This window comes from Numenius arquata, unplaced genomic scaffold (genome assembly GCF_964106895.1).
Source record: "Numenius arquata unplaced genomic scaffold, bNumArq3.hap1.1 HAP1_SCAFFOLD_1159, whole genome shotgun sequence".
Taxonomy (NCBI): domain Eukaryota; kingdom Metazoa; phylum Chordata; class Aves; order Charadriiformes; family Scolopacidae; genus Numenius; species Numenius arquata.
This window is the reverse complement of record NW_027414911.1, coordinates 1-14,580: the sequence shown is the minus strand read 5'-3', so window position 1 is coordinate 14,580 and position 14,580 is coordinate 1. Positions and strand designations below refer to the sequence as shown.

Here is a 14,580-nt window from a genome sequence, read left to right as displayed (position 1 = left end):
CATCCCCCTTGTCCCTTGTCCCCCTCCACGTCCCCACATCTCCCCATGTGCCCAGATCCCCCCACGTCCCCCGACATCCCCCCATGTCCCCTTCTGTCCCCCCCCCCGTGTCCCCCAAAGTCCCCCGTGTCCCCACGTCCCCTCCTGACCCCTGACCCCGCCCCGGAGAGGCCAAAGGTCACAGGTAACCCCGCCCATCGCGGGCCGTCACCCTCTGAGGGGTGTGGCCAAGAGCCGAGAGAGAAACGCTTTTGCTTCTCTCTTCCGTTTCCGCTTCCTCTTCCGCTTCCGCTTCCCACAGTGAAACCGGCAAAGAGGTGACGTCAGCGCTTCCCTGGTCACCATGGGAACTGCACCGCCCCCTCCCCCCCGGCTTCCGGGAGAGCGGCGCGGCGGTGACGGATGGGACGCTCATCCAATCAGCGCTCGATTCGGGGAGGGCGGGAAAAGCCGGCCCGCCCTCCGCGCGAAGCTGCGCGGCGATTGGTCAGAGGGAGGGAGGGCTCGCCCAGTCAGCCCGGAGGGGCGGTGCCGGGGGCAGTGATTGGCAGCGGAGCAGCCAATGAGCGGCGGCCGCTCTTCCGGCTCCACGTCGGCAGCGGCGAGCGCAAAATGGAGGCGCTGATCCTGGTAGGGGGCGGCGGGGCCGGGGAGGCCGGGAGGGAAATGGGGGGCGATGGGGGGAGATGGGGGGGCTGGGGGGGCAACTGGAGGGTCCTGGGGGACAGTGAGGGGGGAAATGGAGGCGCCAGTGGGGAGGAAAGGGGGGGGGAAGGTGGGGCGGCGATGGGGGGGGCAGGGGGGTAAATTGGGGGTGACAATGGGGTAAGTGGGGCAACGGGGGGCAGTGTCGGGGGGTAAATACCAGGGTGCTGCTGGGGGTAAATGGGGGGGTGCCAATGGGGGGCGCCACCGGGGGGCAATGGGGTATCTGGGGGGGTAACTGGAGGTAAATGGGGGGTGCCAGTGGAGGTGACTGGGGGGGTGCCAGTGGGGGTGAATGGGGGTAACTGGGGGGGTAACTGGAGGTAAATGGGGGGTGCCAGTGGGGGTGAATGGAGGTAACTGGGGGGGTAACTGGAGGTAAATGGGGGGTGCCAGTGGGGGTAACTGGGGAGGTGCCAGTGGGGGTGAATGGGGGTGAAGAGGGGGGTACCACTGGGGGTAACTGGAGGGGTAGTGGGAGTAAATGGGGGGTTGCCAGTGGGGGTAAGTGGGGGGGCTACTCCCTGCTCATGGAGGTGGCCGTCACCCCCCCCCCCCCGGGGTGGCCCTGTCCTGCCCGCGGGGTGACGATTCCCAGGCTGGGGGGTGACGCTCCCCACCGGCAGCACCCACAGGGGGGGCTGAGGGTGGCGGTGGGGGGTGGAGGGGGGGGCGTCGGCGGTGGCTGGTGGCGGTGGCTGTTGGTGGCCATCGGTGGTGGCCCTGGGTGGCCGTCGGTGGCCTGGCAGCGCCCGGGGCGAGGTTCTGTCCTACACTCCGGCTGTGGCTACGGGCAGTCAGTGCATCACAGAACTTGGTCCCGGGAGCTCGGGAGCACCCGGATCGACGGGGACGGGGACAGGGACGGGGACAGGGAGGGGGACAGGGACAAGGACCCCCCGGCCTGGCCCTGCAGTGGCCACCACCCGGGACCCCCTGGCTAGACGGGAGTGGCAGACACAGGCTCCTTCCCGGTGTCCTCAGTGCCACCGAGGCGGTGTTTGGGTGACGCGGGGGGTGGGGCGGTGCGGTGACACAGGGTGTCCCCCCTGGCTGGGCTGGGGGTGCCCCCTGTCCCCGAGCAGGGGGTGGCAGCAGGGTGACGGTGGTCCTGTCCCCGCAGGAGCCGTCTCTCTACACTGTTAAAGCCGTCATCATCCTGGACAACGATGGCGACCGGCTCTTCGTCAAGGTGAGGGGCACGGGGGGGGGGTGATGGTGACACGCAGGGGGTGGGGACGGGGACAGGGATGGGGAACAGCACCCCAGGGGGGTGTGGCAAGCGGGGACACGGGCGTAGGGACACTGGGTGGCACCAGGAGGGCTGGGACGTCGTACAGGGACCCGGGGTGGCACATGGTGCTGATAAAGGGGTATTTGGTGACGCTGGGAAGGGACAGAGGGGGTTGGGGACGGGGTTGGTGGCCCAGAGCAGGGTCGAGGGGGCTCCTGGGGGTGGCGGAGGGGGTGGCCTGTGTCCCCAAGTGCCACTGTCCCTGCAGTACTACGACGACACCTACCCCAGCGCCAAGGAGCAGAAAGCCTTCGAGAAGAACATCTTCAACAAGACCCATCGCACCGACAGTGCGTGTTTTGGGGACGGGGAGGGGGGGGATGCCCCCTCGTGGGGACAGAGGGGCTGTGGGGGGGTGTCCCGGGGCAGGAGAGGTGACACCAGGCTGTGTCCCCAAGGCGAGATTGCGCTGCTGGAGGGACTCACCGTCGTCTACAAGAGCAGCATCGATCTCTACTTCTACGTCATCGGCAGCTCCCATGAGAACGAGGTGGGGGGGACACCCGGGGGTGGCAGGGGGGACACCCGGGGTGGTGGGTTGGGGACACCCAGGAGTGGCAGGGGGGGACAGACACACAGGATGCCGGGGCAAGGGGGTGGTGGGTTGAGGACACCCAGGGGTGGCCGGAGGGGATACGTGGGGGTGCCAGGGCATGGGGGATGCCCGGGGTGGCAGGGAGGGACACCCGATGGTGGCCAGGGGGTCACCCGGGGGTGCCAGGGAAGGGGGGACACCCAGGAGTGTTGAGTTGGGGACACCCAGGGGTGCCAGGGCAGGGGGGGGCACTCGGGATGGTGAGTTGGGGACACCCGGGGTGGCAGGGGGGACACCCAGGGGGTGGCAGGGCAGGGGGACACCCAGGGGTGCCAGGGCAGGGGGGGCACTCAGGATGGTGGGTTGGGGACACCCAGGGTGGCAGGGGGAACACCCAGGGGGTGCCAGGGCAGGGGGGGCACTCGGGATGGTGAGTTGGGGACACCCGGGGTGGCAGGGGGAACACCCAGGGGGTGGCAGGGCAGGGGGGACACCCAGGGGTGCCAGGGCAGGGGGGCCACTCAGGGTGGTGGGTTGGGGACACCCAGGGGTGGCAGGGGGGGACATGGAGGGACAACATGGCATGGAGGGGGTACTAGGGCTGGGGACACAGAGGGGACACACAGAAAGGTCCCAGGGGAGGGGGGAGACACAGAAGGTGCCACCGGGCTGGGGGTGGGGGGACCTGGGGGTGCCCTCGCCTGGCAGTGCCACCGCTGACCCCGCTGTCCCCAGCTGATGCTCACGGCCGTCCTCAACTGCCTCTTCGACTCCCTCAGCCAGATGCTGCGGTACTGAGGGTCCGGGGGGGCACCTGAGGGTCCGGGGGGGGGGACACAGCTATGGGTCCCAGGGAGGGGAGAGCATCTGTGGGTCCAGGAGGGGCACTTGTAGGTCCTGGGGTGCCATCTGTGGGTCCTGGGTGGGACACATACCCATGAGCCCTCGTGAGGGCACCTGTGGGTCCTGGGGGGGACACCCAATGGGTCCTGGAGAGACATACCCATGGGTCCTGGCGGGGGGGGGACACATCTGTGGGTCCAGGAGAGGCATCTGTGTGTCCTGGGGGGGACACCCAATGGGTCCTGGGATGAGGGAAGCATCTGTGGGCCTGGGGGACACCCATTGGTGCAGGGGGTGGCCCCTATGGGTCCTGGGGGGGGACATAGCCATGGGTCCTGGGGGGGGCATCTGTGGGTCCTGGGGGTGACACCCAATGGGTTTGGTGTAGGGGGGACATACCCGTGGATCCCGAGGGGGGCACCCAATGGGCCTGGGGGGGGGGGACACCCATTGCTCCTTGGGGGGAGCACCCAGTGGTTCTTCAGGGGGGGACATACCCGTGGGTCCTGGGAGTCACCCATATGCCTGGGGGGGCGGCACACAGGGTCCTGGGGGGGCACTCAGGGTTCCAGGGAATACCAACGGGCGCTGGCACAGGTTGGGGGACACAGCAGGCACATTCCAGGGGGGGCACTTGGGGGGTCGGGGGGGGGGTCCTATTGCTGGGGGGGCGGCTGTGGGTGTTGAGCGGGCAGGGCCCCCCCCAGGAAGAACGTGGAGAAGCGGGCGCTGCTGGAGAACATGGAAGGGCTTTTCCTGGCTGTGGACGAGATCGTGGACGGCGGGTGAGCACCCGTGTCCCCACCCCGGGACCTGTGACCCCCCCCCCTCGGGGTCTGTCCCCCCGCCCCGGGTGCCCAGGGGCCCCGTGGGGGGGGGGGGGGGGGGCGAGGTGTTGGGTGCTGATGGCTCTCTGTGTGTCCCCCCCCCCAGCGTCGTCTTGGAGAGCGATCCCCAGCAAGTGGTTCATCGTGTGGCCGTGCGGGTACGGGGAGGGTCCGGGGGGGGGGGGGGCAGGGGGGTGAGGGAAGGGAAGGGGGTGCTGGGGGGTGCTGGGCGCCCCCCCCTGCCCCAGGCACCCACCTCCCTCCATGTGTTACAGGGCGAGGACGTGCCCCTCACGGAGCAGACGGTCTCACAGGTAGGGCCTGACCCCCCCCCCAGGATACCTGTGCCCCCCCCAAGACCCCCCATGGTCCCCTCTGCATCCCCCCCCCCCCCGTGGCTGGCATTCTCCTCCCAACTCTGAGCCACCCCCCCCCAACCTGTAGGGGGGTGCCACCTGGGTGTCCCTGGCTGCCCCCAGTGTCCCCATATCCCTCCCTGTAGCCCCCCATGCCACCCCCAGGTGCCACCGGCTGCCCCCAGTGTCCCCATATCCCTCCCCGTAGCCCCCCATGCCCCCCCCAGGTGCCACCAGCTGCCCCCAGTGTCCCCATATCCCTCCCCGTAGCCCCCCATGCCCCCCCAGGTGCCACCGGCTGTTCCCAGTGTCCCCATATCCCTCCCCGTAGCCCCCCATGCCCCCCCAGGTCCCACCGGCTGCCCCCAGTGTCCCCATATCCCTCCCCGTAGCCCCCCATGCCCCCCCCAGGTGCCACCAGCTGCCCCCAGTGTCCCCATATCCCTCCCCGTAGCCCCCCATGCCCCCCCAGGTGCCACCGGCTGTTCCCAGTGTCCCCATATCCCTCCCCGTAGCCCCCCATGCCCCCCCCAGGTGCCACCGGCTGCCCCCAGTGTCCCCATATCCCTCCCCGTAGCCCCCCATGCCCCCCCCGGGTGCCCAATATCCCTCCCTGTGCCCTCCCCAGTGCCACCTGAGTGCCCCTGAGCCCCCCCCCATCCCTCCATGCCCCTCCCCATGTCCACGGGTGCCCCACAAGTGCCACCCGGGTGTCCCTGCCCCCCCCCCCCCCCCCCGCCCCGGACAGCTACCCACACCTTGGTGCCCACGGATGCCCCCCCCCCCGCACCCATGGGTGCCCCCTGCCTGACACTGTCCCCCCCCTCCACAGGTCCTACAGTCGGCGAAGGAGCAGATCAAGTGGTCGCTGCTGCGTTAACGTGCCCCCCCCTCCCCGCCCCCAGACACCCCCAGGGGCTCCCCAACACGCCATCCCCCCCCCAACACCCGTGTGCTGCCTCGTCTCTCCCTGCGCCACCCCCCCCGGCCCCAGTCTGGGGGGGGACCCAGGCATCTGGGTGGGGAGGGGGGAGTGTTTGGTGGCCCCCCCCTCAGTGAGGGGGGGGGTCCCTGAGTGCTCCTTACCTGCTGGGGGGGCACAGCGGGGCTGTGGGGACACGGTGGGGGGGGCGCGGGGGCATGTGTGTGAGGGAGTGCGGGTGGAGGGGGGGGGGGGGGGGATGACATGGGGACATGCAAGTGTGTGGGGATTGGGGGGGGACACAGAGACACACCTGGGGGACAGGGACCCTCTGACCCCCCCCCCCCAAAGTACACCCCTCCCCCCAGACAAGAGACCACAGGCTCAAACCTCATCATTTATTGGGGCAAAGCCGGGGGGGGGGGACGACTGGACATGGGGACAGGCAGATGCGGGGGAGGGTAACAAGGCTCTGTGTCCCCCCCCCCCCCAGCCCTGTTCCCCCCCTCACCCCCTCGCCTGCTATTGCTTTGCTTAGATCACAGTATTGACTGGGGGGGGGGGGGGGGCAAGAAAGTGGGGGGCCAGTGCCAAGTGAGGGTGGGGGGCAATAAAGAGTGGGTGGGGGTGTGCAGTGAGGAGGGGGCAGTGCAAGGTTTTGTGGGGGGGGGGTGGCTGTAGTGATAAGAGGGGGCACAGTGATGGGTGGTAAGGCTGGGGGGGGGGCACAGTGATAGTGTGGGGGGGGTCACAGTGATGGGGATGCTGGGTTGGGGGGAACACAGTGTGGGGGGGTAGTAAGGATTGGGGGGGTCACAGTGATGAGGAATGCTGGGTTTGGGGGGGAGCACAGTGATAGTGGGGGGCAATAAGGATGGGGGGGTCCCAGTGGGGGGCAATAAGGATGGGGGGGTCCCAGTGGGGGGCTGTAAGGGGGGCGGGGGGGGCACAGTGATGAGGATGCTGGGTTTGGAGGGGGCACAGTGATAGTGGGGGTGATAAGGATGGGGGGGGGGCACAGTGATGGGAAATGCTGGGTTTGGAGGGAGGGCACAAGGATAGTGGGGGGCACTAAGGATTGGGGGGGGCACAGTGCTTGTGGGGCAGTACCAGGAGGTCTGGGGGGGGTGGGGGGGGCCGCTATTTACAGGGTGGGGGGTGCCCCGGCCCCCCGCATTATTGCAATGGGCTGGGCCCGGAGGTGGGGGGGGGGGTCCCAGGGTAGGGGGGGGGGTGATGAGTGTGTCCCCCCCCCCCCGGGGGCGTGTGCAGGGCTCGCTGCCCTCAGTGCAAGAGGTCATGGCTTGGGGGGGGGGGCACCCTTGAGTGGGGAGAAGCACCCCGGGGTTGGGGGGGGGGGGGCTCCCTTCCCTGCGAGCCATCACTGATTGCTTAGCGGATCCCTGAGGTGCCGGGGGGGGGGGGAATGGGGGTTGCTGGGGACACACACACCCCCCCCCCGGACCCCCCCACCCCACCCCGGGGTGCTGGGGGTCCCCGTCCCCGCGGGAGTTGTGCAGTGGGGCCGGGGAGAGGGGGGGGGGCTCATCATTTTCCTGCCAAATATCCCAATTCCAGTTAAAAAATAATCGCTGAGCCCAAAAAGCAGCTGGGGGAGGGGGAATGGGGGGGCTGTTGCCAGGGGACGGTTGCTGGGAGACGGTTGCCAGGGATGGTTGCCAGGTGCTGTTGCCAGGGGTGGTTGCTAGGTACTGTTGCCAGGACAGTTGCTGGGTACCGTTGCTAGGTGCCGTCACTAGGTGCTGTTGCCATGGACGGTTGCTAGGTACTGTTGCTAGGTGCTGTTGCCAGGTACCATTTCCAAGGTGGTTGCCAGGTACCGTTGCTAGGTGCTGTTGCCAGCTACCGTTGCCGGGGTTGTTGCCAGGTACCGTTGCTAGGTGCTGTTGCCAGGTACCGTTGCCAGGGTGGTTGCCAGGTACCGTTGCTAGGTGCTGTTGCCAGGTACCGTTGCCAGGGTGGTTGCCAGGTACCGTTGCTAGGTGCTGTTGTCAGGTACTGTTGCCAGGTACCGTTGCCAGGTGCTGTTGCCAGCTACCGTTGCCAGGGTGGTTGCCAGGTACCGTTGCCAGGTACTGTTGCCAGGTACCGTTGCTAGGTGCTGTTGCCAGGGGTGGTTGCTGGGCTCAGTTGCCAGGTGCAGCTGCCAGGGCCCGTTGCCAGGTGTGGATGCTGGGTGTGGTTGCTAGGCAACCATCGCTAGGTACCATTGCCAAGTACCGTTGCCAGGTAACCGTTGCCACCGACCATCGCCGTGTGCAGTTGCTGGGTCCCGTTGCCGGGTAACCATTGTCGGCTCATCATCGCTGGGTCCCGTTGCCAGGTACCACTGATGGGCACGGTTGCTAGGTAACCGTTGCCAGGTGCAATTGCAGGGGCTTGTTGCCAGGTAACCGTTGCTGGGCGGTGGGGCCCAGTCCCGTTGCCGGGCAACTGCTGCTGGGTCCCGTTGTTGGGTAAACATCTCCCGGTTGCCAGGCAACCGCTGCTCAGAGGGTTGCTGGGTAACCATTGCTGGGTGCCGGTCCTGTTGCCAGGTAACCGTTGTCAGGCAGGTTGCTAGGTAACCGTTGCCAGGGGGAGGTTGCCAGGCAGGTTGCTAGGTGCGTTGCTAGGTAACTGTTGCCAGGCAGGATGATGGGTGGGTGGCTCCCGTTGCCGGGTAACCGTTGCTGAGGAGTGTTGCCGGGCAGATTTCTGGGTTCCTTTGCTGGGTAGCCATTGGTGGCTGGTTGCTAGGAAACCGTTGCCAGGTAACCATTCTGGGCTGGTTGCCAGGTAACCAGGTCACGCGGCAACGGTCATGCTGCAGGGTTGCCAGGTAACCGTTGCCAAGTGACGGTTGCCGGGTGACTGCTGGGTCCTGGTTGCCAGGTAACAGCCGCTGGGTCCCGGGTGAGGGTTGGGTACCGGTTGCCAGGTGGTTGCCGGGTGCCGGTTGCCAGGCAACGGTTGCCGGGTGACGGTTGCCGGGGGGGGTCAGTACGGGGAGAAGAGGAGGGGGGCGTGGGCGGGGCGCAGGGGCCCGGGGGCGGGGCGCAGCAGGGCAGGGGCCAGGGGGGGCCCGGGTAGGAGGGGGGGCCCGGGGGGGCGCAGGGCCAGCGGGGGGGCGGCCATGGCGGCGGCGGCGGCTGCCAGGGCCAGGGGGGGCGGCAGCAGCCCCCCCCCTGCCAGCGCCTTGGGCAGCTCCTTGGGGAAGGGCAGCGGCGCCTGTGGGGGGGGAAAAGGGGGGGTCAGCAATGGGTGGGGCACCCCATGGAGCACCCCCAGGCACTCTATAGGTACCCCAAGGACCCCCCCTGCCCCATAAGGTACCCTATAGGTACCCCAAGGCCCCCCCCATCCCATAGGGCACCCCCAGGGTACCCTATAGATACCCCTGGGCACTCCCCTTCCCCCCCAGCCCCCCCCCGGCCCCTTATATGTATCCCCAGGCCCCCCTCTGCCCCATAGGGCACCCCCAGGATACCCTATAGATACCCCTGGGCACCCCCTTGCCCCTCATGACCCCCCCAGGCCCCCTATAGGTGTCCCCAGGCCCCCCTCTGCCCCATAGGGCACCCCCAGGATACCCTATAGATACCCCTGGGCACCCCCTTGCCCCTCATGACCCCCCCAGGCCCCCTATAGGTGTCCCCAGGCCCCCCTCTGCCCCATAGGGCACCCCCAGGATACCCTATAGATACCCTTGGGCACCCCCCTTGCCCCTCATGACCCCCCCAGGCCCCCTATAGGTGTCCCCAGGCCCCCCCTCTGCCCCATAGGGCATCCCCAGGATACCCTATAGATACCCTTGGGCACCCCCTTGCCCCTCATGACCCCCCCAGGCCCCCTATAGGTGTCCCCAGGCCCCCCCTCTGCCCCATAGGGCATCCCCAGGATACCCTATAGATACCCTTGGGCACCCCCCTTGCCCCTCATGACCCCCCCAGGCCCCATATAGGTGTCCCCAGGCCCCCCTCTGCCCCATAGGGCACCCCCAGGATACCCTATAGATACCCTTGGGCACCCCCCTTGCCCCTCATGACCCCCCCAGGCCCCATATAGGTGTCCCCAGGCCCCCCTCTGCCCCATAGAGCACCCCCAGGATACGCTATAGATACCCTTGGGCACCCCCCTGCCCCCTAGGTCCCCCCCCAGGCCCCCTATAGGTGTCCCCAGGCCCCCCCTCTGCCCCACAGGGCACCCCCAGGATACCCTGTAGATACCCTTGGGCACCCCCCTTGCCCCTCATGACCCCCCCAGGCCCCCTATAGGTGTCCCCAGGCCCCCCTCTGCCCCATAGAGCACCCCCAGGATACCCTATAGATACCCTTGGGCACCCCCCTGCCCCCTAGGTCCTCCCCCAGGCCCCCTATATGTATCCCGAGGCCCCCCCTCTGCCCCATAGGGCACCCCCAGGATACCCTGTAGATACCCTTGGGCACCCCCCTTGCCCCTCATGACCCCCCCAGGCCCCATATAGGTGTCCCCAGGCCCCCCTCTGCCCCATAGAGCACCCCCAGGATACGCTATAGATACCCTTGGGCACCCCCCTGCCCCCTAGGTCCCCCCCCAGGCCCCCTATAGGTGTCCCCAGGCCCCCCCTCTGCCCCACAGGGCACCCCCAGGATACCCTGTAGATACCCTTGGGCACCCCCCTTGCCCCTCATGACCCCCCCAGGCCCCCTATAGGTGTCCCCAGGCCCCCCCTCTGCCCCATAGAGCATCCCCAGGATACCCTATAGATACCCCTGGGCACCCCCCTGCCCCATGGGGACCCCCGGACACCCTATAGTCACCCCATAGACACCCTGTTCCCAGCTCCCCTGCTCACCAGCTCCGGGGGGGTCCGGGGCTTCTTGTGGCGGCTCAGCAGTGGGTTGGGTTTCCCGGCCACCCCGTCCCGGTGCCGTCGGCTGGAGATGTGCTGGGGGGGGGGAGCAGGTGGGGCTGAGCAGGGGGGTAAACCTCATGGGGGTGTGATGGGGGGGCCTCAGGGAGTCCCAGGGAGAGGGATTAGGGGAGTCAAATGGGTCTGGGGGGGCTCCAAGATGGTTTTGGGGGGTCCCATGTGGTCTGGTGGGGGGTCCCAATGGGCTCAGATGGTTTTGGGGGGTCCAAGGGGGTCTGGTGGGGGGTCACAATGGGCTCAGGATGGTTTTGGGGGGTCCAAGGGGGTCTGGTGGGGGGTCCCAATGGCCTCAGGATGGTTTTGGGGGCTCCCATGGGGTCTGGGGGGGATCCCAAAAGCATTTGGGGGGGGGGGGCGATCTGGGGTCTTGGGATGGTTTAGGAGGGGGGGGTCCCATGGGGTCTGGGGGTTCCCAATGGGCTCAGAAGGGTTTGGGGGAGTCTTGTGAGAGTCTTGGGGGTCCCGAAAGCATTTTTTTGGGGGGAGGTGGGATTTCAGGATGGGTTTTGGGGGGGGGGGGTGATGTCCCATGGGGTCTAGGGGGCCCAAAAAGCATTTATGAGGGGTCTGGGATCTCAGGATGGTTTGGGGGGGTCCTGTGGGGTCCTTGGGGGTCCCAGGAGGAGTCAGAAGATCCTGGAGGTGTCTCAGAGGGTCTCAGAAGGGTTTGGGGGTCCGGGGGGGGTGGGTTCCCAGGGGGGACAGGAGGGTCTGAGAGGTCCCGTGAGGTCCTTGGGGGTCCCAACTGGCTGGGGAAGGTTTGGGAGGGGTCCCATAGGGTCCTGGGGAGGGTTGGGGGTGCCTGGAAGGGTCTGGGGGTCCCAGCGAGGTTTGGAGGTCCCAGGGGAAGGTTTGAGGGTCCCTGGAGGGTTTTGGGGGTCCCAGGGAGCATTGGGAGTCCTGGGGGGAGGGTTGGGGGTCCCTGGAGGGATCTGGGGATCCCATGGGGATAGTTGGGAGTCTGTGGAGAGGTCTGTGGGTCCCAGGGGGAGGTTTGGGGGTCCCTGGAGGGTTTGGGGGATCCCAGGGGGAGGCTTGAGCATCCTCGGAGGGTTTGGGGGTCCCAAGGAGTGCTGAGAGTCCTGGGGGGGAGCTGGGGGTCCCTGGGGGATGTGGGGGTCCCGGGGGAGGGTTCGGGGTCCCTGGAGGGATCTGGGGGTCCCTGGAGAGTCTGGGGGTCCCACAGGGATGGTTGGGGCTCTGTGGAAAGGTCTGTGGGTCCCGGGGGGGAGGTTTGGGGGTCCCAGGGGGATGTGGGGGTCCTGGGGGGAGGTTTAGGGGTCCCGGGGGGGGGAATGTGGGGGTCCTGGGTACCTGCTTGAGCTGGAGCTCGGAGTTGAGGCGGACGTTGCAGATCTGGCAGTGGAAGGAACGCTCGGGGGCCTCGGCCGGGGGGGTCCCCGCAGCCCCCCCCAGCCGCGGGAAGGCGCGGATGGGCCCCAGCCCACTGCGGGCCTCCACCAGCGTCTTGTGCTTTGTCCCTGCGTGCACGGGGGGGTCATCCTGCGCCCCAGGACCCCCCCGGGACCCCACTATGCCCAGAGACAACCCCCCCTAGGACCCTGGGACTCCCCTGGGACCCCGGGACCCCCCCTTTGCCCTGGGACCCCACTGCACCCAGAGACCCCCCTGGGACCCCCTCTTTGCTCTAGGACCCCCAGAACTCCCTGCACCTCAGGACCCCCCCCCCCATACCCAGAGACCCCCCCCGGGACCCCCAGGACTTCCCCCCTGCACCCACAGAGCCTCCCAGGACCCCCCCTGCACCCACGCAGCCTCTGCAGGCACCCCAGACCCCCCCAGGGATGCTCCCTGCACCCATAGGACCCCTGTCCCCCCCCAACCCCAGTGTCCCCCAGTGCCACTTGGTGTGCATCTCTGTGCCCCCAGACCCCCGCCCCATCCCCAGTGTCCCCATGTCCCTCGTGTCCCTGTGCCCCCCAGGTCCCCTCCGTTCCCCCCATCCCCTCCTGCCCCCCCGCTGTCCCATGTCCCTCATGTCCCCACATCCCCCAGATCCCCCCGTCCCCCCATCCCCTCCTGCCACCTCACTGTCCCCATGTCCCTCGTCTCTGCGCCCCCCAGACCCCCCCCGTTCCCCTCAATGTTCTCATGTCCCTCATGTCCCCCCACCCCCCCCCTTTCCCCCATCCCCTCCTGCCCCCCCACTGTCCCCCATGTCCCTCCTGTCCCCCCATCCCCTCCTGCCCCCCCAGTGTCCCCACGTCCCTCACGTCCCTGTGCCCCCCAGACCCCCCTACCCCGCAGTGTCCCCACATCCCCCACGTCCCTGTGCCCCCCAGACCCTCCTGCCCCCCCAGTGTCCCCACATCCCCCACGTCCCTGTGCCCCCCAGACCCTCCTGCCCCCCCAGTGTCCCCACATCCCCCACGTCCCTGTGCCCCCCAGACCCTCCTGCCCCCCCAGTATCCCCACATCCCCCACATCCCTGTGCCCCCCAGACCCCCCTGCCCCCCCAGTGTCCCCGTGTCCCCCCCTGAGCCCCCCACCTTTGTTGTGCGCCTCCAGCTGTGACAGGGAGTTGACGGCCACCTTGCAGAGGGCACAGTAGAGCAGCCGCTTGGCCTTCGCCTTCTCCTCCTCCTCCTCCTCCCCTGCTGCGCCCCCCCGGACCCCCCCAGACCCCTCTGCGGCCGCAGCCGGGGGGGGAACGGGGGGCGAGGGGGGCCCGGGGGCCCCAGGGGCTGCAGGAGCCGGGGTCTGCTCTCCTGCTGACATGGGGAGGGTCAATGAGGCACCCCCAGGACACCACCCCCCCACCCCCCCCCCGAGGGATACCCAGGCGTCTGGGGGTGTCACTGGGGGGACCCCGGGGTGCTGGGACCCACCTGGGCGGTCGGGTGTCTCCGGTGGGGGGGCGGGTGTGGGGCCAGGGGTGTCGGGGGGGTCGCCGGTGTCCCCCCCGCGGCGGGCGCGGGCGGCCTCCAGCCCCTTCAGGCGCCGAGCGTGGCGGTTCCCCTGGTAGTGCGCGGCCGCCTGGCTCTGGGGACAGCGTGGGGACAGCGTGTGACCCCCCCCGCGGACAGCGTGGGACCCCCCCAGGGACACCCCTCCTCCTCTGGGGACGCGGGTCACCTCCGGGACGTGGCACCTCATGGACCCCCCCACCCCTGGGGATGTGGGACACCCTGGGGACGTGGAGTGCAATGGGGGACCCCAACCTAGAGACCCCCACCCCAGGGACATGAGACACCCTGGAGACCCCCACCCCTGGGGACACAGGATGCGATGGGGACACCCACCCCTGGGGACACAGCACCCAAGGCCCCCCCAGTCTGCAGACGCCCAAACCCGGGGACATGGGACACCCTGGGGACCCACAAACTGGGTGACCCCTAAACTGGGGGACATGGGGCACCCTGAGGACCCCCCGGCTACCACCCTGGGGACCCTCACTCATGGGGACACGGCACCTCAGGGCCCCCCACCTTGGGGACCCCCAACCCTCGGGACAGGGGACACCCTGGTGACCCCCAAACCTGGGGACCCCCAAGCCTGGGGACAAGTGTCACCCTGGAGACCCCAGCCCTGGGGACAGGGGACACCCTGGTGACCCCCAAACCTGGGGACCCCCAAGGCTGGGGACAACTGTCACCACTCGTAGGGACGTGGCACCCAGGGCCCCCCCCAGCCTGGAGAACCCCTCCTTGGGGACACGGGGACACTCTGGGGACCCCCACCCCAAGAACACAGATCCCACCATGGGAAGGGCACCCAGCTCTGGGGTGCAGCCCCCCCCAAACCAGGGCAGAACCCAGGCATCCACGACAGGGGGGGCACCCAGGCACCCGGGGAGGGGGGGGTCCTAAACACCCTGGGGGGTTGTCCCAGGTGTTGTGGGGGGGGGTCCCAGTTGTCGGGGGCGGGGGGGCATCCCCACCTCGGAGTTGAAGCGGATCTGGCAGACGCTGCAGGCGATGACGGGGCGCCGGGGCTTGGCCAGTGCCCCCCCCAGAACCTTCGGCACCGGCTCCATCTGCGGCGCGGGGTGGGGGGGTCACATCCTGCCCGGGGGGGGGGGGGGGGCAGCACCCATACACCCCCCCTCCAACCCCCCCAAACCACCCCAGCACCCCCCGTGCCACCCCAGGTGCTGCGGTGGGGGGGGGGCACAGCAGGTGCCCAGTGGGACACAGTGGGTGCTGGGGGGGGCACCGTGGGG

At 68.8% G+C, this 14,580-nt stretch overlaps 2 protein-coding genes across 4 annotated transcripts; one reads left to right on the top strand and one right to left on the bottom strand.

The window, feature by feature from the left end:
* Nucleotides 1–595: 595 nt before the first annotated feature.
* On the top strand, nucleotides 596–5,503 carry COPZ1 (COPI coat complex subunit zeta 1). 3 transcript variants are annotated; one of them, XM_074167374.1, is made up of 9 exons: nucleotides 596–630; nucleotides 1,829–1,897; nucleotides 2,208–2,289; nucleotides 2,398–2,489; nucleotides 3,270–3,325; nucleotides 4,085–4,162; nucleotides 4,311–4,362; nucleotides 4,480–4,518; nucleotides 5,393–5,503. In XM_074167374.1, the coding sequence occupies exons 1-9, from the start codon at nucleotides 613–615 to the stop codon at nucleotides 5,438–5,440; spliced, it is 534 nt and encodes a 177-aa protein (XP_074023475.1). In that variant the 5' UTR covers nucleotides 596–612; the 3' UTR covers nucleotides 5,441–5,503. The 3 variants fall into 3 exon arrangements, with proteins under 3 accessions (XP_074023475.1, XP_074023477.1, XP_074023476.1); XM_074167376.1 differs by lacking the exon at nucleotides 1,829–1,897 and having other exon boundaries at nucleotides 613–630; XM_074167375.1 differs by lacking the exon at nucleotides 4,480–4,518 and having other exon boundaries at nucleotides 613–630; nucleotides 4,311–4,350; nucleotides 5,393–5,440.
* Nucleotides 5,504–8,482: 2,979 nt separating this feature from the next.
* ZNF385A (zinc finger protein 385A) lies at nucleotides 8,483–14,394 on the bottom strand. The gene is made up of 6 exons (XM_074167372.1): nucleotides 14,299–14,394; nucleotides 13,197–13,400; nucleotides 12,908–13,004; nucleotides 11,712–11,878; nucleotides 10,320–10,412; nucleotides 8,483–8,713 (listed from the first exon to the last, which is right to left on the bottom strand). The coding sequence occupies exons 1-6, from the start codon at nucleotides 14,392–14,394 to the stop codon at nucleotides 8,483–8,485; spliced, it is 888 nt and encodes a 295-aa protein (XP_074023473.1).
* Nucleotides 14,395–14,580: the final 186 nt, after the last annotated feature.